The 26,113-nt window shown below is 42.6% G+C and overlaps 1 protein-coding gene across 5 annotated transcripts in view; it reads left to right on the forward strand.

The window, feature by feature from the left end:
• slc25a13 (solute carrier family 25 member 13) overlaps positions 1 to 26,113 on the forward strand; it is a 52,535-nt gene that overhangs the window by 15,426 nt on the left and 10,996 nt on the right. For all 5 annotated transcript variants that reach the window (XR_013803114.1, XM_079653239.1, XM_079653240.1 and 2 more), the window contains 9 exons: positions 2,786 to 2,932; positions 4,923 to 5,061; positions 9,959 to 10,052; positions 11,294 to 11,378; positions 13,668 to 13,752; positions 14,972 to 15,130; positions 17,155 to 17,207; positions 17,513 to 17,593; positions 23,028 to 23,168. Coding sequence is in view for 4 of the 5 variants with exons in the window: in XM_079653239.1 (XP_079509365.1) it covers positions 2,786 to 2,932; positions 4,923 to 5,061; positions 9,959 to 10,052; positions 11,294 to 11,378; positions 13,668 to 13,752; positions 14,972 to 15,130; positions 17,155 to 17,207; positions 17,513 to 17,593; positions 23,028 to 23,168 (984 nt within the window). In the remaining variant the exon portion in view is untranslated. The remainder of the gene's footprint in view (positions 1 to 2,785; positions 2,933 to 4,922; positions 5,062 to 9,958; positions 10,053 to 11,293; positions 11,379 to 13,667; positions 13,753 to 14,971; positions 15,131 to 17,154; positions 17,208 to 17,512; positions 17,594 to 23,027; positions 23,169 to 26,113) is intronic.

A 26,113-nucleotide genomic window follows, 5' to 3' on the forward strand; every position in this document is an offset into this window, starting at 1 on the left:
ACTGTCAGCGTGGTGTTGTCTCTGGCAATGGTATTACCGTTGTCCAGAGAAGTGGCACATAGTAGCCCATATTATAAATCCTGGCAAGTAAAGGGCTTGATTTACACGGAGGGGACTCCACATGTCCCAATTTCCTAAGCACTCAAAAAAAAAAAAAAAGGGAATTGTTGGCATTGCTCACATTTTAAAAGTCCCAATTATATGTTTGACTCTCGAAAGAATCAGTGGCAGCCCTTAACATCACTAGAGGACTCACTGGCACATGTAAATGGGCAGTTGTGTTTCTCCTTTTATAGTTTGAGCCCTGTGCTGATGACAAGTAAATATTAGAAAAGAGATATATGTATACCACCCTGCTCCACTCATATCTATTTTTTAAGTTTTGATGGGAGACGGAAAGTATCGCAGCCATTGAAAACAAACAGAGATGGCCTGTCATGTGTTTTTATTCTCCTCCAAGGACAATTAAAGTGACTGCAAATGCCTCAGCGGTCTCTGGTAGGCTGTCCTAAGCCCAGAGCTTTATGTCTCCTGCCTCCCAAATAAAAACCATGTCCCTGAAACTCTCAAGCTAAGGTTTTAAGAGGCTGAAACTATAAACTGCTCCTTCCCTGGACCACAGTTGTTTTGTTGCTCTGTGTGGTTGGTGTGTGGCTTTTCAGACTTTTGACTTGTCCAGAGAAACAAGATTTCCCCTCTCTTTTACAGATGGAAACAAAGATTACCCTTATTTTTGCATGCAAGCAGAACATTTTCACTTTATTTTTTTGTTTTGCTTTTAATTCCAATATTCAGATCTCCTCTTCCAACCCTCGTCCCAGTTTATTCCAAAGCAAAGTGGTTTGACCTACTCGCAACCGACCGGAGAAGTGAGTCACGACTCTCAGGATGCTGACACCAAAACATCTCACCTTATTTATCTCGAGAGTGTTTACATGTGTCAATCTCTCTTCGTTTCCTCGCCTTCCACTTACTTATACACTCTGCTGAGCCCCTGCTGTGCTCATAGGTGATACTGACACATGGCTGCTACATTTGCTGTTTTGCAAATCTTGGCTCTTTTGTTGCGATGTCTATTCTTACTCCCCTCCGGTCTCCACTCAGCTTTGTGTAAATGTCACTTTTCCCCAGTCGTTTCTCTTGGGTGCCGCAAATTTAGAGTTCGATCAGTTATGCTGTCAGTGAAATATCACTCAAATTCAACACAACAATAAGTCATAGCCTCATAGGGTTTTTTGTTGTGGTAATACCACTTTTTATAGTTCCTTTTATAACAAAAACATTTGAATCAATCAATTGAATAATGCCATGAATGTTCAAGATGTAATCCTCCTTTCAGCACTTTCGTCCGACGTGTGTGGCTCTCCATTATTCTTGGACAAATGTATAATAATAGTTTATTCTGAACTGAATTATTAAGTTACTTAATGTACTGCCGGTACTTACTTTGAGAAAGGCATTTATATTTGTATTTGAAAGTTTCTGCATTTACTCAAATGTTGACATTATATATATTTCTATTAGATGTATATCTTTTTTTGTTTTAGGACATTTCTAAGTGTGTGTGTTATAAAATCAGTCAATATAACATAATACTTCAGTGGAAATTAGACTTTTTAAATAGAGAGATATTCATAGTTTTTCACAATTATTCAATACATAATTTGGTCTATAAGATACCAGAAAAAAAGAGAAATTGCCATTTCAACTTCTCATTTTGTTTTCATTCAAATGGCTTGCTTTATCCATACATCAGTCACTACTACAGAACAAAAAGAAAAGCCACAAATCTTCATCTTTGAGAAGCTAAAAACACTGGATCTATTAATTTTTGTTAATTTTCTGTCAATTAAATAATTGACCATATTCACTTCAGCTCTACATATATGTGGGGAATTAAGGGAAGCTCTTGCATGAACGTTTCTGTTGACTGAATACAATACGTCTTTAAAATAAATTAAGCTTAAATCTGACATTTAATTGGTCAAAGAAAACTCATAAATAACAATTGAAGAAAAATAACTTTTGACATATCTGCCTCATTGATTTTTGGAGTAAAGTTATGACACGTAGGAAGTGAGTCAACAGCCAAAGCGACTAGTTTTAGCTCGCTGCTCCTAAGCTTACGGCTTGAGCTTTTTCCAATGACTCGTTGTGGATTATTATTGTTCTGATATCCCGGTCTTAAGCTGTAGCCAAGTTATTTGTTATGAGATGGAGGAAGCTGTGGTGGTTTGTTTGCAGCCTCTCTCTGTAGACTTGTGGTTGCAGGTACTGATAATGGCTGCTAATTTCAAAGGCCTTATGGGATGTGTCCCCACCGCAGCCTGCTGTTGTCCCCGTGGACCTTTGTGTGTGTGTGTGCATGAAGACAGACAAAGTGAGCAGTTGGGTGATTAGCTGTCTTACCTGTGTGTGCACGTCTGTGTGTGTGTACGTTTGTACGTTTTCCCTCAAGTGGGTTTAATGGGGATTTGGGGAGGGTGTGAAAAGCCCAAGCGACACCTCACAGTAGGCGAGCCGCTGTGGGGAGAGGAGGCGAGCGTGGAGCCCGGCCAAACACTGGCTCCCCCGTAGCTGAGAGGGGGAGACGCCACCGGGGGGGCCCCCATCAAAGCAAAACGCTATGTTTTTATACAAACGTGTTTATATGAGTGAGTTTATGTGGATTTTTAATTTATGAAGGCATCTTTAAGAGGTGTATGACCCACATATGTGTCCAATAATACGAGTTAACTCCTATGATCTAACTTCCCTCCACTCTTCTCCACACGCCCTTCCGCAGGAGATGCAGCTGGAACATGCGCGGCAGGCTTTCATCCAGCGGGACCAGGACCACAGCGGCTCCATCTCGGCCCTGGACTTCAGGGACATCATGGTCACCATCCGGCCACACATCCTCACATCCTTTGTGGAGCAATGCCTCGTGGCGGTGGGTTTTTGTTTGGCTCTGTGGATCTCTCTTCTATTTGCTGTCCACACCTGGGAGTAATGATACTTAAGAGAATATTGTACAAATTGTGGGTTTTGTATTTACCTAATTGGTTCATTACTGCAAGACTGTCATCGTTTGATTCAACTTTGTAGCTGTGTTGCTACAGGTACCTCTATATTCATCATGTGTTGTGATATAATATAATTCCTATGTTTGCATAGAAATGTTTGTATAACAAAAAAGTAAAAAGATGCACACTTCATACACAAACACATTGTTTACATGTGCTTCCACATCCTTCATAAGCGATGTTTGCCACTGATGGAGTTGCTAATGCCAGCTAGGAAGGAAAGAGACCTAACATGACTCTATTCTCCTTAAAAGGGTAAAAGGCAAGACTGTTTTTTTTTCCATCTCACTACCTCGTGCTTGTCTTTTTCTGTATTCCCTGCTTTCGTTTCTTTCTCTCACACCCCCACAACCAAACACTGTGGCTTTCTCTTTCCCTCCAGCTGTCCATCTCTCGTTTCTTCGTCTTCCTCTTCTACCTTTTTCTGTCACCTCTCATCCGTCCTCTCTTTCATTTCCCCCTCCCTTCATTTCTTCTCTTTCTCAAACCGCCCCTCTCTCTCTCCCTCACTCCCCCGTGTCTCTGTCTCTCTCCCAACGTGTCATTAAGTCTAACCTCTCTGGCAGTGTCAAAGCCGAGCAGGCCAGCTGAATGGGAAGAGAGAGACCGAGATAGACGGAGACTGCAGCTCCGCAGTCCATCATCTGTGTGTGTGTGTGTGTGTGTGTGCGGGAGCAGCTGTGCACGTGCACTCTTATTTGTTTTGAACTCTTGAGATGTTTGTCTTTTATTTTCTTTCTGTCTTTTCTTTGTGTGTGTTTGTGTTTGTGTTGCACGCGTGTGAGTCTTGCGTCTGTGTCCATGTCTTGCCCCATTTCATAAACACCTTGTAGACTCTGTCATTTTCTCCACTGTGTTTACCTCACCGACCAGACATCTTGGTGTGCTGTTAGTAAACTCTCTCTCACACACACACACACACACACACACACACACACACACACACACACACACACACACACACACACACACACACACACACACATATCAAAAAACCCATAAACACTACAGACACATTAAAGGCGGTATTATGGCAGAACAGAAACAGTGAAATGGCCACCTTTAATTCACTCACAAAACATGGCAAATTCACCCAAACATTTTTCTCCTCTGCCCCTCTGTAAAAGACTCTGAGTTGGATATCGTGGGAAGATCCATGTCTATAGGCTCATAGATATGAACAGATACAAAAGTGTGTCTCTGTTAAGGCAGTTTCGCCCGAGCCAGAGCTTCCCCCCTTGTTTCAAACTCAGTGAGCTGCAAGCAACGTTCCCAGTGTGTCTGTAAAGCAAACAGTGCCATCTAGTGAAAGGAAGCTCTACGTTTCCCCCTCAAGAGCTGCAAAGCCTCAAGGCTCATCAGATACTTTGGCTTGAGTTTAAAAAGAACTGGCCACAGCATTTATGAAATGTACTCAAAATCACATTTGTATACAGGCAGCATTTGGAGCTACTCCTCTACGAGTTTGAGAGCCTGATTTGATAAAGACGAGATGCTGCTTCACATAAAAGAGTGTGTGTGCACTCTGGAATGTCCTCTAAAGGCCAGCGTCTATTTTTGATCATTTACCTTTATCACTTCCTCCACCTCATAAAGAAGGTTAATTAAAGTCTTCGAGAGCGTTCGTTGTGTGATGGAAAAAGTAGTGGTTGATGCGTGTTTACTTCTCCCTGTGGAGCGTCGGTAAGGAGGAACGTTGAGGAAGTTTTTGTGATGTGTGATGTTTTTAGTCTGTCTTAATATCTAATTTAAAATGTCAAAATGCATATGTTCTGTTTGGACTGCAGTGTGATGGTGTTTTTGTATTTGGATAAGAACTTATAGCATGTTGAAATGCTTGTCTCCACCCTTGTTTAGGTTGCGGGTGGCACCACATCTCACCAGGTCAGCTTCTCCTACTTCAACGGATTCAACTCTCTTCTCAACAACATGGAGCTGATCAGGAAGGTCTTCAGCACTCTGGCTGGCCACCGCAAAGATGTGGAAGTCACCAAAGGTACACAGGGAGGAAAAGTCATACACTAAATGTATTTATTGTATACTAAAAGACACGGCATACAGGACACACACTCACAAAGGAAATGTGTGGCACAAAGTGGTCCTGCACTACAGGGAGTATTATATGTGTTTCTCCAGATATTGTATTTACGTCTGTGTGTTCTGAGGGTGGAAACTTGTTTTTGTTTGGTTTTCTTGCTTCCCGGTGGCATTTAAATGGGCATGCTGGATGTGACCCAGCACACGTACTGCATACCCCACAATCCCTGATGGAGCCTGTCTTGTCTATTAGACATTCTGGCACTGATCTGAGGACTGCTCTTTTTGTCCTGGCATGCTTTTTGGTTTTTAATGAGATTTTTGATTCTTAAAAAAAAAAAGAAAGAAAATCGTTGCCTTACTTTTTGATGATGAGGTGTGTTGTCTCAACCTGTAGATCAATGTGAAAATTAGATAGTTAAAACAATTTTGAAACTCTATAATTTAAATTACTGTAGTGCAAAGATGTAAAACTACAAGGCGATGAAAATGAGGTATTATTATATATTGATCCAACAGCCTTTGTCTTTTTTTTTAAGACATTTTCTCCATTTTTCTTCGTCTCCCATGGTTAGTCTCTTTAAATCCTTATCTCGCTCACTTGCTTGCCCCACTTGCTGTCTCTCATTCCTTTCCTCAGTCCTTGGCAGGAAGCCAAGTCAGCTCTCTCTGTCTCTCCACCTTTCCCAGTTTCTTTCCTTCTGACTCCCTCTCTCCTTCTCTGGCCGTCCATTATGACCTCTCTCCACATTGCCCAGAGCCTCGAGTGCAGCCTTATGATGCTATCTGCAGCCTTATCAGGGGTGTGGACTGTAGCCGACCCAGACCAAGAGCCCATGCGCTCCCCAGGCTGTTCCCACCATGGGTACACCGAGGTTGGGCTTGGCTCGACCCGCGGTGGCCCGTAGCCAGCCAGACCTCCACACAGCCACCACCCATCCACCCTCCACTCCCCGAGTCATTAAGGCCTCCTCTGGGGACTGCAAGTGCTCGGCTTCATGTACCACTGGCCGGCCGACAAAGACATACTGAACACACACACACACCCGCATGTATCCAGTTTGTGTGTATTTGTAACACACCATTTGAAACATTTCTCGCATACACACGAGCATTCAGATGCATTAACACAGCCAAGCATGCACACATGCGTAATAATCCTGATTGATTCCGCATGTGCAACCAGGCCACTGTTTTGCCTTGGGGACGCCATTACAGTGAGTGTACACGTTTGTGAGTGTTTGTGTGGGTACGTGCACAGAAGACCTTTAGAGAACGCACCTTTTGTTTTTAGCTAGCAGTGTACACCACAAGGCAATTCATGACTGTGCATCTTTTTGAAGTTAAAACAAATGTGTGTGTGTGTGTTATGTGAGCCATTCACATCTTAAAAATTCAGTGATTGTTTCCAAATATTTTAGAAAATGCGTTTTGTATTCCCTGAGAATTACGTCTTAACTTTGGTTATCCCTCACTTTTTGGCTAGAGCCACGTTGATTTTGAAATGTGTGGTTTTGAGTCGAATGTCTCAACAACTATTGAATAGATTGCTCAGAAATCTAGCAAAACATTCATGTTCCCTGATGATTCATTTAAACAGCTTTGGCGATCCCATGACTTTCTATCTAAAGACTTGATTATAGGAAAACGGGTCCAATAATTGTTGATGACTAAATATCTGCAAAACAATTTTCATTCCTCAATTTCCAATCCTCAACCGTACTTTGGTGCCAACAAATGAATATTAGCACTCTACTATGCTAGAAATTAGACAGCAAACATTATTAACACCATATCTGCTAACATCATTGTGAGAATGTGAGCATTAAGCTGAAGCTTCAGCAAAGCCTCACACATTTGATAGCATGGCTGTAGATCAAAACAATTAAATAATTGAAGGCGCACATGTACTAGCAATTTACAGTTGGTCCTTTTTTATTTTTTTATTGAATACGAATTTATCGTGCAATGTATTGTTTTCAAATGTGCTAATCAATTAACTTTTACCACAACAATTCTTGGTGAGGCACTCATTAACCACAAGCACCAAAAGGTTGTTAAGATTGAACAATTATGTGATATCTAGCTTCTTAATTGTTCCTTTGGAGGTGTCAGTATCAGTTTAGACATTTCAGCAGCTATGTACAGAGCAAAACTGATGTATGTATGATCTGTGTCCTGCTGCACAGGTTCATCTTTAGCTTACATATCAATTATCAAGGAACTGTGAAGAAGAGACAGTTATGAGGGACTTGGCCTTTCCTTTTAATACACCTTGAAATGGACCACTTCACAGAGGGAGGCAGGTAATCATATAATGTGGTCAGAGGATAGTCAGGTGTCTGTGTCCATGTGTGTATTGGTGGCTACAGGCTACAGGGAGACAGGTTATCAGCATTGTGATCTGTGATCACCGCAGACAGACTTCTGTCTACGTCTGAGTGTGTGAGAGAGAGTTTATTATTGTGTAAGTATGCTCTCTCACATGCTTGTGAGCATTACCTGCATATACCCATGGATATGTGTGTGTATGTGTGTGTGAGAGACAGAGAGCATGCCTCAGGGGTAAGCTGAGCCTCGGCGGGTGAATGGCTCCAGTGTAGGACGACTTTGTCACAACCCCAGCCTGCTGCTCTTTGAATAAAGCAGGTCAAACAATGCTGACTCCTCCACTGTAAGCCAGCCTACAGTCAACCTGTTCTTTATTCCACTGACAATACACCAGGTCTTAAGTTACGCCATACTAAAGCTGCCTCAGAAGAACTCTGCGTTGCCATACTTTCAGTTTTCTTTTTCTTATGATAAATTTAACATGCTTTGACACTTCAGCCATTAAAGTTCCAACAAAGTCACTCAAGGTAAAGTACAAAAAGTGAAGTCTAAAACTGGTATAAGCGATAAGTCCCGGATAACAATTCCTTTATGAATGTTTCCTCTAGTGATGGGAGTGAAAAGAACGTAATGCAGCTTTTTACCGCGGGGCATGAACTAGTGTTCATTATGTAACTTGCCATTTATCTGCATGTAGATGGAAATACCTGTCATGGCTTTACAAGTAGCTAGCCTATCTTTTGCTGGTTAACACAGAAATGCAATGATATTGAATTAAAGGTACAGAACAAAGAATATTAATGTATCTTGAATTGGGTTTTATTTTAGGCGTATTTCCCATCATAATGGCTGTAACTTTCCAAATTCCCACTCTGTCATCATATTTTGGTGTGTTGTTTGTAACATGATATTGATTGATGATTAATGAGGCTAATGAAAATATGAATCGGATGAGAACAAAAAGAGATGTCAGTCAAAGGAAACTGATTTTCTTTGTGGAAACAGATTGTGTGTAGGTGATTCATTCAGCTCAGCACTACTTATTTAACTTAGTTTCATGATGACATGGCAGTTTGACATATACCTACTATAGCAGTCGTGAAAATATAGCATGACAAAGACAATTTGAAGTTTTAAAAGCAGAAGGCATTTTTTAATGCTTATGCAACAGGTTGTTGTCGGTGGACTGCAGTTTATTGCATTACACAATTATTTTTGCCCCAGGCCTACATTTTCCTTACTGCCTTTTAAAGCCTTGACAAACCAACCAAAGTCGTTAAATTGATGTCAAGTTCCTTTGCCATGTCCCTAATATTATGGAAATAGGAAATGACAGTTTATTGAGGAGAAGCAATACACATTCTGTCCTTGTTATGAAATGGGTCAAACATGTTCTCAGTGAGATCTGGGCTCCACTCAGGCTGTTCCTCTATTCTGTTTGTAATTGTCATGGACTGAATCCCACAGCTCAGCCAAAGAGTTGATTGTTCGACTTTGTTACGTCTCATTTTTATTGCTCTTTGCTGGTGATGTAGCCATGTTGGCTCCATCAGGGCATGACCTGGCATGCACTGGGGCAGTTTGAAGCCAGATGTGCAGCAGGCTTTTCGGCACCTCCACAATCTATGTCTGGAAAAAGGCCAAATGCCTTGAGTTGAAAGAATAGTATGTAACATTTCCAAATTATAATATCTATTGTGTATATTTTGTTGAGTTGTGTACTTTCATTATAACAAACGTGTCCAACCATTTTCCAACCGAGAGAAATCCATCATTCTAATCACATCACGGTAACTGTCTGTCTCATTTGTTTGTCTTCAATGATGACGTTTCTCCGTTACACATGCGTCAGTGTTGTGGTCGTCTGCCAGAAGCTGTCATTAGTCAGACTTTTTATCCAGTTTCATCAACATATTTACAGCATACTTTTATAGACCTTTGTCTTTTTAAACTATATATACGCACCACACGAAGGATCCAAGGTCTTGTGGATATTTTACCCTTGTAATATAATAGTGAGATGGGAACTGAGGCTCTGGAGTCACCTGTGATTTGACATCGCTGCACCAGTGTCCCTGAGCTTTGAGCTTGTATCTGATACATTCAGAAGGTGCTCAGAGTTTGCGGTTTCTCCACATTGAAAGGAGGCAGTTAAAGTTGCTCAGGGATCTGATCCTGATGCTCCCTTTGTGCCTCGCCGTGGACGTCCCCAGACCCAGAACACACTGGATGAATTATACATATCCCATCTGGCCTGGGAATACCTGGGGATCCCCCAGGCTGAGCTGGAAGATGTAGCTGAGGAGGAAAAAAACCCTGGCTGTTGAAACATCTGCTGAGTGCACTGCCAACATGAACTGGCAATGATTTAGAATTGAGATATTTGTATTTTATTCGATATATTACTTTTATTCCCTGTTTTTATTTTCTATCTGATCTGTAACATACTGTAATGAGTATCTTAAAGTGTGGTGCTGTTGTTTTTTGTAAAAATGTAAAAAAACAAATGTTCTCTTTCTTTGCAGAGGAGTTTATTGTGGCAGCTCAGAGGTTCGGTCAGGTGACACCCATGGAGGTCAACATCCTCTTTCAGCTGGCTGACCTGTCAGATCCCAGAGGGTAACACACACACACACACACACACACACACACACACACACACACACACACACACACACACACACACACACACACACACACACACACACACACACACACACACACACACACACACACACACACACACACACACACACACACACACATATCTTTAAAGAGGCACACACACACACACACACACACACACCTACACACATATCTTTAAAGAGGCACACACACACAGTATACTAGCTTTGATTTAATACCTCAATTTTGATAATGTATCCGTGGTATCACTTCCTTTTTCTATTTAATGCAATCTAGGGGTGGATAATACAATCTCTGAGGAAATAATCATAAGTAATGTGTATATGAAGGCCAAGCAAATATGTGCATTTAATCCATTTTTTACTCACAACCGAATTCATACTTAAGTCATTAAATGTTTTACTCAGTCAGTCGGGGAGTTGTAAGTCTATCCCGCTCTTTCCCCCCATGGCGCACCTTTTAGCCCCAGGGTTGATACCTCAGAGAGACAAGCGCTTTCTTCCTTCTCAAACTCCTCTGCAAAGGATCAAAAGAATCAGACATGACTACATCAGTGCCAGAGAATCCTCTTTCAGTCCAAAACCAATCCAAACTCCCATTTATTTAAAGACAAAAGGGCAATCCAGGCCCTATGATCCGTGGCACACAACAACTGTATGCGTTTCACATTCCCCTACTTCCTTTGCGTCTGCCTCGCGGCCCAACCAGCGCACTCATAATTCCTAACCCCGGCCTGAGACGCCACCTGATTATTATTTCTGGGCAATGGGATACTTTAATAGCCCTCTCCACTCCCCTTGATTGGAGATGCGAGAGATAATAGCCCCAATATTCAGACGAGAGGGGAAGGAGCGGATTTTGGCGCTCCCGGGTTCCCTCAGCCTGGGAAATCTGGGATCGCCAGTGAGAAATGCAATGGAAAGACTAGGAAAGGCAGCAGTATTACATCCAAAGGTTAAATATCTTTGTTGTACTTGGGACTCGTCAGTTCTTATAGATCAGTTGCCTAACTCAATCATGCCAAGCACAGGCGTAGATTTCTGAATGCCACAATGTTTTCAATGATGGCAAAGTATCCGAGTAACTTCAGACTGACAGTTAGCGTTGCCAAAGGTCATGGACATGGTGATGTATCGGGAAATAATGTATTCCTCTGAGAGTTTTTACAACCTCTGAAAGTTACTTGAAACCTCTCCTCTCCCTCTCCTCATCAGACGTGTTGGTTTAGTGGACATTGAGCAGATCGCTCCGCTGGAGGAAGGCGCCCTGCCCTACAACTTGGCCGAGGTCCAGAGACAGGTACAGCATATGAAGACTTGTTGATGTGTTTGGTTTCCTCTTCCACAAGGGCAGCTCTTTTTTGCGTCTCAATACATTCTCTGGGGCTAGATGTCACCATGCAGATTTATAATTAAGGATAATGATGTCTCCTGTTCACTCGTAATGAATCCCTCGTAAACACAACATGTGTTTGATGCCAGAAATACACAATTCATTCATTGAGATATTAAAGACTTGCGTGTATGTAAATTAAACACTGTAAATGCAAACAACTTTTGTCAGATATAGAGCAGTACGTTTGCCCCCAAAACCTGTCAGTACTGCTTATTTTCAAAAGTTCATAACAAGGTTTGGACCAAGTTGTCTCCACGTAACTTTCCATCATAGACTTACAGAGGCTTTTTTATGAGAGAAAACTCTTCTAGACCTCTCCTTGACATGTGGTTGATGTCTTACAAAAGAAACCAGACACAACTCATAAATCCAGAGAGATAAAGTCAAGCAGATCCATCCTCGAGGCCTAATCGTTCTCTAAAATCCTTTACAGTGCAAAAATAATAGACGTGCAGAGACTTTGCAGCAGCTGACAAGAGCAATTTGTAATGAAGAGGAGAAAGGGGGACGTACGGACAGCCAGACAGATGAGCAGAGTTTGACTGTTTTCCTTCCCGGTCTGAGTTTTGATGCCTGGTGGGTTCCAGCTCTACAGTGAATGCTTGGCCAGGCCATATTGGAGCAGGCGGGGGCCAAAGGGGAGAACGCAAAGGGGCCCAGCACTACACAGACGCCAGTCCCACCACAATGAGCCACTTTAGGCCCTTGTGGTTTGGCCTCAGGGGCTGGCCGCCAGCTAGCTGGAGCTCTCTCTCCTCATCCTTAGTTCTCTCCATTTCCTTTTTTGATCTACTTCTCTCTCCCTCTAACTTATTTCTCTACATGTTTGTCGGTATGCATTTTCTCTCTGTTAACTTGTTCCCTCCTTCTCCCTCAAACATCCAGTGTTTCTCTCCAGTCCTCCCTCTGCAGACAGCGCTGAGCAGGACGGTAGAAGTGGAGAAGGTTGTGTTTCAAGAATACATTTTGGGTGGGAGTTGAGTCTGACAGGTGGACCTGTTCTATAGACTCCCATCCCCCTCACTCGCACACACATACATACTTACAACTCTCCACCCCCCCTCTCCCCAGGGTCGAGACCCGGGCAGAGCAGACAAGGCAACAGGTACCTCAGGTGGAGGGGGAGCGTGGCTAATGTTACTGTGTGGCTAATGCTGGCTACTAACACTCTTCTGCTCTTTGCACATGATGGTGATGATAACAAGGGTGCACTAAGATCACTTTGATTTGATTTACATGCCTTCACACTACAGACTAGACCAGTTCTTAGTTAAGCATGGGGAATTCTCTGAGACTGGCAACTGATTAACCAATGGTATAAGCTTTGCATATATTTGAACTTAGGTAGAGTAAAGAGTATATTTATTGGAAAAAAGTCATTATTAACAGATTTTTTAAAGATTTTTCTGAAGTATTATAACATCTGAAATAAACTCTGGGATACAAAAATATGTTATACTCGGCCAGGACAGAGAAAGCTATCTAAAACTAAGACTGCTTAATATCTCTTTATTTCTCAAGATACATAACAGATATTCAAGTGCACAAGTAGACGCATTTTAATTTCATTAATGGTATCTTTTACTTTCCAATTTGACTAACTGACGATTTGAAATATAATAATAATTGACCTATGATTTTTGTCACTTTCTTTAGTTATTTGATCTAATCCTGAAATTATTTGTTTATTAGTCTGTCCAAAAAAATAAATCTACAATTTGAATATTATTTGCTTTCAGAGTTATCAAGAGTCATAAGGACGTCATCTCAAGTTATGAGAAGTAATGATTGGTATTCATTTCACCATTTTCTGCCATCACATCATCTTTATTTGTGTATTTGTGCACTCTCACTTATCAAAAAACCCATGCTTACTCATATATTCAACACGCGTTATACTCTTTCTTGTCTGCAGGGTTATATTAATTGACCATTTTACTGTTTTAAATGTCCATCATGAAAATGGGACATGCTCTCCAACACTTTAGAGCAGGTGTGACCACTGATAGATTAAACAGCTCATTTAGCCTGTGGTGGAATCAGATCTGTGGCATCCAATGTCTTGTAAGAAAAAGTATTGTAGTGCATTTGGATTGGTGGAGAAAAATTCATGTGTTAAAACAGTGTCATGTCTCTCTGTTATTAAATCATGGTGTCTTCTGTCTCCCCTGTCTCCCCCCGCTGTGTGAGCAGCAGTTGGGCGGTGACGTCTCCCGGCCCATCCTCACCCAGGTGGCAGAGTCGGCCTACAGGTTCTCCCTTGGCTCGGTGGCAGGGGGTAAGTGTCACGCCCCATTGGCTCCCTGCATACCTTCACCCCACCTACCTGCTTGCTTGTCTACCTGCCCCCCCCCCCACCCCTCTTCGCCCTCTGCTGTCCTCATAAGAAAAAGGTGAGAGAGAGAGAGGGAACAATGGCCCCTCTATTGCCCTTCCCCTTGCTTACAAGAGCAACGGTTGCTGCCCTCCTTCTCTCTCTATCTCTTTCCCGCCCTTCACCATCCTCTCTCCCGTCCCTCGCCTCTCTGGGAAAACCCTTCTGTGTGGATTCTATTGTACCTGTGTGAGTGATCAGAGGGAGGTGAGGGTGGGGGTGACGGGTGGTGCCTAGGCCTTGTGTTTGGCTTCAGACTCCCCACTGTTTTCCACTCCTCCCTCCCTCCCTCCCTTCTTTCATTCCTCCTCCTTCCATCCCAAGGGAGACAGCTTAATAAGGAGGTACGGGTCCGCCATCCCTTCTTCTGCCTCAGCCTCTCTCTAATTAAGTCTGTCGCCTTGGGTCGGTTCTTTTTGTTTGTGTCCGTCTGAAGGGCCAAAGACACTGGAAATCCAAACACTTCCACGTCTTTCTTAACCCCAACCCCACAGACTTCCCCTTCCTCCTCCGCCTTTACCTCCTCTTCCTTTTTAAAGGGTCAACACAACCGAATTACAAAGACATATGTTCTCACCTCTCTCCAATGGTCTTGAGCAGAGTTACCTGCTTTTTGTTTGTTTGCCACCCCCATTGTAAGCCAGTAATCTGAAATGTGTTTGTGATGCTCACAGCGACTCTATTACTTCTTTCTATACGGTTCGAACAAGAATTCAAACTGAGGCTGTAACTGCACACATTTCTCATGAACTGCTATTTTCAACATAGTGAATGCCTTCTGTTCATGATTTGGTGTATGTTTTTATTGAATTAATTTGATCTACACCTCTAATGGCACTTCAAACAGGTCATTCTTCAATGTAGGCTTAAAGTTATTATCATTAAACACAATATGAGCCTAACAACATTCTCTTCTCTTTACTCATACTCAACTATCTCTGTAGCATCCTTAAGCTTCACTATATTACTGTTGGAAAACACAAGAAAGTAAGGGGGGGATACAATTGTCGATAAACCGATGGTGTCGATCATAACTGTGTGAACAAATCACCTGTGTGAATACATGTATGAAGAATAAACAACATGACCAGTATCTAAATAACCATGTTCTATTCCTCTGTAGCTGTGGGGGCCACAGCAGTGTACCCCATTGATCTGGTGAAGACTCGCATGCAGAACCAGAGGGGCAGCGGCTCCCTGGTGGGAGAGCTCATGTACAAGAACAGCTTCGACTGCTTCAGGAAGGTGGTGCGCTACGAGGGCCTCTTCGGCCTTTACCGAGGTCAGTACGCATGTGTAATGTCAAATATAGGCATGCTGTAGAGTTGATAGCGTCTTTAATGACTCCATGCATCATCTATCTTGCGTTTTAAATAAGCCAGGTTTATTATTTAAGCACTTCATTTCCCATTTCCCATGCAAACCTGCACAGGCAATTTACTCCTTCTTGAGCCCATAAAATACAATGGTTTTAGTGGAAATGCATTTAGGAAGTAGTGACCATACTGCAGTTGTGAGTTTGTAAAAGGATGTTTGGATATAGTTTAGCTGTTGTTAAATGGGACCCTCGTTTACTTTATTTGATCAAGGAGTTTAACTTTTTTAGATGCTTTGTTCCTCTTGGAGCGATCGTGTAAAAAAGATACCGACTATCTTAAAAATTGAAAAGTGACACGCGGGGAGTAATCGATTTTCTGATAATATTTTATAAGCTACATAATTCCTTTAGGTACCGTTTCAAATAAATCTCCAAAATGTGTATATACACGCAGCTTTTCAGGAAAAAACAACCCACAGGTAGTCAAATCCACAAAACAGGTTTTTAAGGAGAGAGCTGAGATGTGAGAGAAGAAAGAAGAAGTAGAGGGGACAATAAATGTGGAGGGGAGAAGAAAAGTGTAGGGTGGACAGGAGGCTGTATGAGTTCACCTCTCTGCTGACCTGTCTCCTTTGAAGTGATTACCGGCTGGCTGGGGACTTTCAGAGCAGGACAAAGAACGTCACACGCAAGGCCCCATAACTTTAGGCATGTGTCAAGATGTGGTGATGTCGCATGTCTGGACTTACACACTCGTGCACAGACGCTGAACACAAGTATGTAGGCACGGACATGCAGGTACTGCTACATTTAGGTATACCAGGGCACGACATCCCTAATGACTACCTGCCCTGTCTTTAGAAGCCGGGGTTAGGGTGTCTGTGTCCGTATTGTTGGGGTTGGATTGAAGAAAGATTGAAAAAAAGAAAAGTCCCCAGGAACGGTGGCGGGGCTTTTTTTTTTAATCCCATGGTTCTGATTGACAGCACCGGGCTCCCGAGAGGAAACTTGAATGCTTGAATATCTGTGGGAAACACAAAGGCCATGAAGGGTGGAAAGGCTTCACAGACGCAGAGACAGACAGGTCTGGCTCCAGAGAGATGGCCAGACGGGGGTCCTGACAGCCAAACTGTAGTTATGTACCTAAAGTGCCTTTACTGAAAAACTCAGGGGAAAGAAATCTGCTTAGCTAAAGAATGTGGAATCAGCAGGGCAACATTGGCACAAAACTAATGTCACATAAAGCCTGATCTTTCATTAACAAAAGAGAAATAGGAGCATTATTTTATGATTTAGCCAAAACAAATGAACTGTATTTTCTCATTTCCCAACATGTGTGTGTCTTTATTCTGTAATGAAAGTGTGTCGGCATTTGGGGAAAACATTTATACAACGTTTTCATTTTTTCACGAGGTCCAGGCATTAGGTCTTTGTGCCAAGCCAAATTGACTATATGATTATGTGTGTGTGGCCTCGCAGCAAAACTACTGTAGAATATCAACTGCGTTTGTAACTGAGGAAATGTGTGTGTGTGTGTGTGTGTGTGTGTTTGTGTGTATGTGTGTGTGTGTGTCTGTGTGCTCATTGCCTTTGGGCTGGGTAGGGGGCCAAGTTTCATTGTGCTCCGTTGTGATTATTTTGTTTATTTTTACCCTGCTCTGGGTTGTAATTGAGGTCTGCGTAAACTTTTGGTCGGTTTGTTTTATACTCTGCCCTTTTTTCCTATTCTGGGAAGCAGTTTCTCTCTCTTCCTCCTCTCTTTCCCCCCCTTCTTCCTCTCTCTCTTGTTGCTACTCTGATGTCCCCACACTCCACATCAATAGATTTCATTAGCGTCTGCAGGATCTTGCAGGGTCGGACGCATGCAGCGGGAAGCCACACATCATGTGGAGTGTGTGGAAGTGGCATATGTATACGTATGTGTGCGAGTGAGTGGGGGTACCACAGCACTCTTTTTTTCTAATCATCTCCTCGTTTTCTAATGATAGGTCTCGTACCACAGCTACTGGGTGTGGCGCCCGAGAAAGCCATAAAGCTCACAGTAAGTCACTGCGAAAGTACACAGACACACAAATGCACACTTACACACAGAGATATCCATGAGGTGCTTTCATTGCTCTTAACTTACATGGTGCTATAGATACTACACATACACACAGACAAATGGAAAATGAAAAGAAAAAAAGAGCAAAAGATGAACTGTATTGTAAAGTGCAACTTGATTTTATTCAGTCATTTTTCTGCATTTCCAGGTTCTCATTAACACAATGTATATCGACTGTACATTTATACCATGTTCCACCATACCCGTTTTGAAAATCTCTTGCCTGACCTTTGTGTTTTTAGGTGAATGACTTTGTGCGAGGAAAGACTCGACAGAAAGACGGCACCGTCCCGCTGGCAGCTGAGATCATGGCTGGTGGATTTGTAAGTTAACTTAATGTGTTACAAGTAAAGTGTAGAACGAGTGGTGAGTCCAACTACTTAGTTCTCTAAAACAGTGTGTGATTTTTTTTTTATACAAAAAGCCTAATAAGACCTCAAACGTACATCAAGTACATACTATTTCCAGTCAAATATAACAATAATCAAACACCTGATGTTACAGTGGCTTACATATCCCACAATGCAATATGGCAACGAGGATGCCTTCGAGATGCACAACAGGTTTGCATTTTCTATCACTCTTGCTATCAGGTGTTTGCAGGAAGTGACAGCTCAGCTTCCGAAAACTGTAGATTTGAAGTATGTCAAACAAAGAACACGTATTGTGTATAAAGTAAGCGATTTTGGACACAACATAAAAAAGTGATAATAACCCAATCAACTTTTCAAAAAGGCGTTAAAAAGCCTTCATTATTTGTTCCATTCGGTTGCTCTCAGTACTTATTAAGAATGATTTTTTTATATTTGAAAGGGTACCATACCTAACATACTGTAGACTGTTATGCAATTATGGTGTCTGGTTTTAATGTGATTTCTGAATGACTAAAACAGCAGTGCAGAGTGTCTTGATTGAGTGAGGGTGTCATAACATCTTAAAGCCACAGTTAGGGACTCACCAAATCTCTCCTTAAACTTCTATAAGAATGTTGTCAGTCTGAATATGGTCTGAAATATTCAGCATATTTGCAACAGTGTGCAAGTAATTTTCTCAAATACAGTCAGCATTACATATTTCAGATTTCACCTTCTTTTCCATAAAAGCCCAAACACGCCTCTCTCTCTCACCCTCTTCATTACCCTGGCTCCTCAAGTGCACTGTACTGATATTATCTGGCACAGTACACAGACAGTATATACAGTACCAAGGCAGCATACATCTCTTAACTATGTTTACAGGTTTTCTGAGTGCCGCCTCTTTGACAGTTGAGCAGACAGACACGGAGCTGTTTGGAGTCTCTGTTTGTTGATGGAAAGTAGAGAGATCACACATGAAAGGGCAAATGCCTATACTGTACAGTGTACATGCTCGCGTATGTATACATGTATGACAAACAGAAGAGTATACAGGTGTGGACACACACACACACACACACACACACACACACACACACACACACACACACACACACACACACACACACAGATGATTACACACACACACACACACACACACACACACACACACACACACACACACACACACACACACACACACACACACACACACCTACACGGAGGAGATGAAGATTGACACCGGCTGCTACCTGAGACCTCTACCAGTCTGTTACCTGCTCCCCTCCCATCATAGGTTTTGATCACTGAGCTGTCACAGACTACCCCCAATACGCACACACACACACACACACACACACACACGCACGCATGCACGCACACACTAAGGCTGGCAGCTTTAGCCTGAGCAAATGAAAGAAGGTCTTTCACTCAACCCTCTTTTGATGCTGATCACTAAAGCAAGTATTTCAGGATACACAAGTCATTATGGGTTTAGCTCCACTCAGGCACATTCAATTGACCTTATTAGTTCTAAAAATATGTTTTAGATAATGTTTTAGCACACTAGATTTGCTGTACATTTTGTTTTTTATGTAAATGATTTTAGATTGTGAAACAAATGAAGAAGTGTAGCAACCACAGGAAAGTTAATTTACTGAAGAAATGTTCTGCGCTGTACTGGGTGTGAAAAGTAGTGGTTCCGTATTCTATTCAAACCCATATGGATTCAGGAACAAAAACAGATGCAGAGGAGAGGATAAATGTAGAGGAGAGGAGTGTGGACGGATGGATTTTTCCTCTTTTCCTCAGTGAGCCGTCGTGACAGCTCCTTTCATCCTGGCTGAGGCCCCGGTGTTAGTGCTGGCACTGCACTCTGCCTGCCACTTTATCTTACACACACACACACACACACACACACACACACACACACACACACACACACACACACACACACACACACACACACACACACACACACACACACACACACACACACACACACACACACACACACACACACACACACACACACACACACACACACTATCAGACACATAGATGTCGAACCCTCCTGAACCCTGTTTTAGTGAGGCTCCAGCCGCAGCACATGAAATCTGTTTATATCATTTGGTAGCTGTGAAAGTGTTGGTTTGGACCACAGTGTCAGCCTCAGGTCCACAGTCTATAAAGCAAGGGACAGAGACAGGAAGAAGGAAGAACAGTGGAAAAATAATGTGAAATGTTCACTTTCTGCGTCAAAAACTTCTCTTGAAGCGTCTTTGTGTGTCCCCTTTATCAACGATCTTCATCTTTCGTCTTTTCTTGCCTTTTTAAATGTCTTCTAAAGGAGATAGTTTAACCCAAAAATAAAAATACATATTCTTCCTCTTTCCTGTAATAGTGCTATGAGGTGGAAGATGGAAATATCAGCCATAGAGATGTTTGCCTTCTTTCAAATATAATAGAACTAGATGTCTCTTGGCGTGTAAAAAATAGTTGGAAAACCTCAACAGTAATGTCTCTTTCCAGGAATCATGACCCGGTTACTGAAGATTATTCAAAGACGTTGCAGTTTCATGTAGGAACTATTTTCTTTCTACCAAAGTACACCCGTCACTGAGTGCGCCTCTTGCCCATTAGTAGATTTAATGCTTCCTTCTCCATTTCTATATTCTTTGCGGGTATATATAGCTAGAAAAATACAGCTCCAGCTTGAATAAGTATTTTAGATTTTTGGTTGTACTGTCCCCTTTAAACATGCTCCTGTCCTCTTCTCACCTCTCTCTCTCTCCTGCTCCCTCCTCTGTCCCTCTCTAAACCTGTGGCTCAGCACCATTAAGCCGCAGTGCTGGGTTGCCAGTTTCTAATGATTATTTGGTAAGAACGGTATGCCCCGTTGACTGAGCTGGCGGGATGCTTATCTGGCAGTTACTGGCCTGCATTTTAGGACTTAAGTTTCACAAAATACTTACTGGGTCATTGCTGAGAGAGGGAACAGGGTGAGCCTGAGAGTCAAAATACAATAATACTTTGTTCGTGTTCCTTGTGAGTGTAGCACAGTTTGCATGGCTGGTTTAAGTCTTTGTAATGAGTTTCTTATTCAGGCCTGATGTGCACATTATCAACATTATCAAAGAATCTTATACACACACCAAGACCTGCACATATTGCACAATAAGGGTGGTCAGCACAAATGAAGTGTTATTCATGGAGTGATGTAGGGAGTTTTTGGCGTGTGAATGTGTTGCGCGGTGGTTCTTGAAACTTTCCTCAGCTCTTGGTGTGCTCTCTGCAGCAGCGCACCCATAGCCAGGAGCTGTGGTGCGTGCATAAGGTGCTGACGTCCCAGGTTTCTAAGGATCACCTTGCCTTGTAATTACCTGGGAATCATCAGAGAGCAGCCGACGCTGTCACTCCATAATCACAACCCTCAACCTCTCTGCCTCCTCCTCGACCTTCCCTCACTTCTGTTGTTTGGACTACACCTCTGTCTTGTTTCTGTCTCACCCTCTTTTTCTCTCTCATTAGCCCACTTTGTTTATTTGTCTCATCCTCGATTCGTCCCGGATGCTCAAACGTTTTTTGGAGGGGTGTTCCACAGTAAAGTAGGAACGTGCAGTTGAAGTGCAGAGAAAGCTTTGCACTGTCACTCCTTTTTCTCTCATGTTGTCGGGTCTAATTGTCAGCGCGTCTCTCTGAACAATGTTGTTGTTTACTCTCCTCGACTAAACAACATCTCCATCTCCAGACTCATTAGTATCCAATTGAAGCAGCCAACACTGCTCGAGGCTGAAGCCAATAGCCTATTAGCCAGCACGTAATCAAGGAGTTTATTTCTATAAAACAACTCATAAAGAGTTAGCTGTGAGATGTAGCAGCTTTATAGCCCTCCTGCTATTCACAGCCTATACTGTGTGTTATTTAGAAAACACACCTTCAATGAGACTATTATGATATGTGTGTCTCCCTCCTCCCTCTCCTCTATTAGGCAATATATGGTAACACTTAAAACTGAGGGAAATTGAAAAAAAATGGCCCATGTTGCAGATTTGGAGCTTGATGGCTTCCCGTAAGGCAGGAGGCGACGGGCACAATCCATCATTCATAACTGACTGAAGGAGGGGGGGGGGAAGGAGCGAAACGACAACAAACAGACTGTTTAAGACAGAAATGGCACCATGGCAACCGATTGCTATCTAATTGCGATGTGCCGCCCTTTTGCGTGTAGCTCCCGTAACCACTGGCAACCGTAGCAAGAGAGAGACAACATTAGAGAAGATGAGAGAGATCGTTTGAGGGTCGGTCAAAGCAAGAAGAAGGGAGAGAAAAAACAAAAAAGGACATTCAAAACGAAAAAGAGAGACAGTTAAAGGAAGGCACGGAAGTCAGAGAAAACGGTGTAAACACTTCTGGAAATGCCGTCATGTTGCCCGACTAGACGCAGTTAACCATTCGTCTCGCCGCAACTGTACCTCCGCAGCTACCTCTTATACTTAAAAAGCCCCGCCGACCTGAAATGCACACGCGCACACACACACACACACACACACACACACACACACACACACACACACACACACACACACACACACACACACACACACACACACACACACACACACACACACACACACACCAGTCTGAACACGCCACAGTATTGTTGCTCTCACAAGTACAGGTTTGGAGAATGGTGTGAAGTGAGAGGTTAGAGGGAAGGAGAGAAGTCAGAGTCCCCGCAGGGTCTGAGTGATGAAGACAAACAGCTGACAGGCTCCTCTGCATCAGCTGGATTTCCCGCTCCTCTCCTCCTTTTCTCTGCGTTTGTTTTGCAGCTGGTTGCTGAGGTGGCACTATTAAGTCGCATCACTTAATGCAGTTCAAGCAATACAAAAGTATATCTGGATTTTGTTAAGAAATTCAATCGAAATGTTTAAATGAACACAACGACACACTTGAAATCTCATTTTAAAGACAGACATAATTGGGTGTTGTTTTCTGCAGCCATTATATTAAAGTCAGTTTTCAGTTTTCACTTATAAATATATATTTAATTTAATTTCTTTATTGATTTTCACTCCAACTCTCTTTCTAGGATAATTGCTATACATCCACAATAAAACTTGTGTACGTATGTGAATATATATATATGGATGTATGGTATGTATACACTATAATTGTATGTCGGATATGTGTGTGTATGTGTGTATGTATCTCTTGTTATATTATTCAGTTTGCTTCAGTCCCCCCCCAGTATTTTCTCATTGTCTGTGCCTTGCTTTATAAAACAATCCTTATGTCCGTATAGGAGACAATGTTTTTGTTTCCAGCTGTCCTGTTCTCCAATCCAATCCACTGTCTCCTCTTTTACGTTTATTCATTGTTTTGATTTGTGTTCCATCAGGCTGGAGGCTCCCAGGTGATCTTCACCAACCCTCTGGAGATTGTAAAGATCCGTCTGCAGGTGGCAGGAGAGATCACCACGGGGCCGAGGGTCAGCGCCCTGTCCGTCATCAGAGACCTCGGCTTCTTTGGACTTTACAAGGTGAGAAACATGGCAGGGGTCAGAGGTGCACAAATGTCTGAGCCACAGGTTGTTCTTCAAGTAGCTTTTTCCACCCCTGCTACAGTATGTTGATGTTATCTGCTTGTATCTTACCAGAATATACAGAGTTTTAACATGCAAATGCAATTCAACTGCTATTAAATATAACATGAAGAGATATGTAAAGTGCAAATGAAAGAGCCGTTTTTATACAACTTTTCTGAAAGTATAAATATCTGTATTTTACACAAGAAATTAGATTTTTCATACTTTAGTTTTATACTTATTTGTAATGTAATCTGTAGAATGAAGAGCAGCATAATCCCTGAAGGCAGCTAACTTGAAATGCCACAGACGACATACTGGAAAAGTTATACCTGAAGTATTTTGTTCAGTAGTTCTATTTTGCTGAAGTCAAAGTAGGATCAAGTGCTGTTACATATTTCTGTGAATTTAGAGATGCACAAAAACAACGTTTCCTCCGCTCCTCTCCAAGGAAAAATTCCCTGTCATGTCATTTCATGTCAATCTGTCCTCCTGCATTAAAACCTACAAAAACAATATTTAATTTAGTCTCTTAATAACCAATATATGTAAGCATTTACCTAATTTATTTCAGAATAAAACTGTTAGGGTATTCAGTTTTGAAAAGCAATCAATAGGCTGAAGAGATGTACCCGTCTGGCCAATACAACATTATGGTTATGAGGTTATTAGACATTGTTTTCTTTGATGTAATAGACAGAACTTCAAATTGTAACTCTCATTTATCTTTAATGGAGTCGTGCAGGAAGCCCAGAGCCATGTTTCCTGGATCACAGTTAGATTTGTTGTGACTAGATTAATTAGACGTCCAGTATCCATTCTATTGTATTTTCATCAGCCTCACAATTTCACAGCAATCCATTATTTCTCATTACTGTTATGACTAAATCATATGTGATATTGCTAGGAACTCTAACACAATTATACGTTACTTCCCCCCACATCAGCCACAATTTAAATCAACAATTCCATGTGGTCTTCTGTTCAAGAACAAGAAAAGACACAATTTATGCTAAAAGCTGTATTTAACCTTAATTGCCATAATTGATATTTTTCAATGGCACAGGGTTTAAAATTACAGTGCACTGTTTGACCTTATTAGAGTTTTATGATATTATGCACCCAACGCATTGTAAGGCAAGCATGAAAGATTGTGTTCATAAGGGGCTAATATAAAAATGATTTTGCGTTGGTGTGTTTTAAAGACTATTTTCTGCATGTTATAATTATAATTCTTATAATAATCATGACTTCTAACAGCTGTAAGGTACTGTAACGACGAGACGCCGTTACTGCTATTTATTAAATGGCATTAATTATATAAGTGTTCACCCCTCATCTTGTCAGTTGTTTCCGGTCGTCTCTGTGTTCCCTCCTGCTGATTACCCAATTGTGTTCACCTGGTGCCCTGTGTTTGCTCCTCCCCCCTCACCTGTGTCTAATTGCTCCCCCCTCACCTGTGTCTTGTTAGTCTGTGTATTTAAGTGCTGTTTCTTGTTGGGAGTAGTGGCTGTGTGAGATCCTGGTGGGTGCAGGCTGGGCTCGTGTGAACAGCAGCAGGATTGAGGCTGTGTGTGAACTTTTTGCACATTGTTTTAATAAATGCCCACGTCGGGTTATATTTTTGGACGTTCTGCCTCTGCCTCCTTGCTTGGTCGGGCCGCTCAGCGGTCAGCTTCACAAATGGTGTCAGAAGTGGGATTCGACCAAGTGAGGAGGTGACAATGACGAGAGGAAAGAAGAGGGACCAAGGAGAGGAACCCCGGCTGGAGGTGGCTAGGCCTGGAACTGACCAGGGGGCCACGGCTGCTGAAGCAGCAGGAGAAGAGAGACAAGCAGGAGGAGACGAGAGACAAGGAGGAGAAGCTAACGGACGAGCTAACGGACGAGCTAACGGAGACAAAGAGGAGAAGCTAGCGGACGAGCTAACGAAGACAAGGACGAGAAGCTAACGGACGAGCTAACGGAGACAAGGAGGAGAAGCTAACGGACGAGCTAACGGAGACAAGGACGAGAAGCTAACGGACGAGCTAACGGACGAGCTAACGGAGACAAGGACGAGAAGCTAACGGACGAGCTAACGGAGACAAGGAGGAGAAGCTAACGGACGAGCTAACGGACCCCTGAGGAGTCGACAGAACCAAGGGAGGGATATATTAGGTCCATAGCCTCAAGGGAGGGATCTGGTGTGTCCATAGCCTCAGGGGAGGGATCTATTCTGTCCATAGCCTCAGGGGAGGGATCTATATTGTCCGTTCTAGACACTCAAGGACTTGAAGGAAGCCAAGACTGTCTATCCCGGGTACTGTGCGCTTTAGGAGAAAAGGGGGGGAATGTAACGACGAGACGCCGTTACTGCTATTTATTAAATGGCATTAATTATATAAGTGTTCACCCCTCATCTTGTCTGTTGTTTCCGGTCGTCTCTGTGTTCCCTCCTGCTGATTACCCAATTGTGTTCACCTGGTGACCTGTGTTTGCTCCTCCCCCCTCACCTGTGTCTAATTGCTCCCCCCTCACCTGTGTCTTGTTAGTCTGTGTATTTAGGTGCTATTTCTTGTTGGGAGTAATGGCTGTGTGAGATCCTGGTGGCTGCAGGCTGGGCTCGCGTTAACAGCAGCAGGATTGAGGCTGTGTGTGAACTTTTTGCACATTGTTTTAATAAATGCCCACGTCGGGTTATATTTTTGGACGTTCTGCCTCTGCCTCCTTGCTTGGCCGGGCCGCTCAACGGTCAGTCTCACAGGTACACAGACTTAAGAGCTATGGGAATCAATGAATGAGCTGTGGCTAATGCTAACATTAGTAGTTTAACTAGAGAGACAAGGACATTAGCCCTGAGGGTAAAACGGAGCATGTCTAATTAAATTAGACAAATAAGTCCTAATGGAGCACTGCAG

This window comes from Notothenia rossii (assembly GCF_949606895.1).
Source record: "Notothenia rossii genome assembly, chromosome: 10".
NCBI lineage: Eukaryota > Metazoa > Chordata > Actinopteri > Perciformes > Nototheniidae > Notothenia > Notothenia rossii.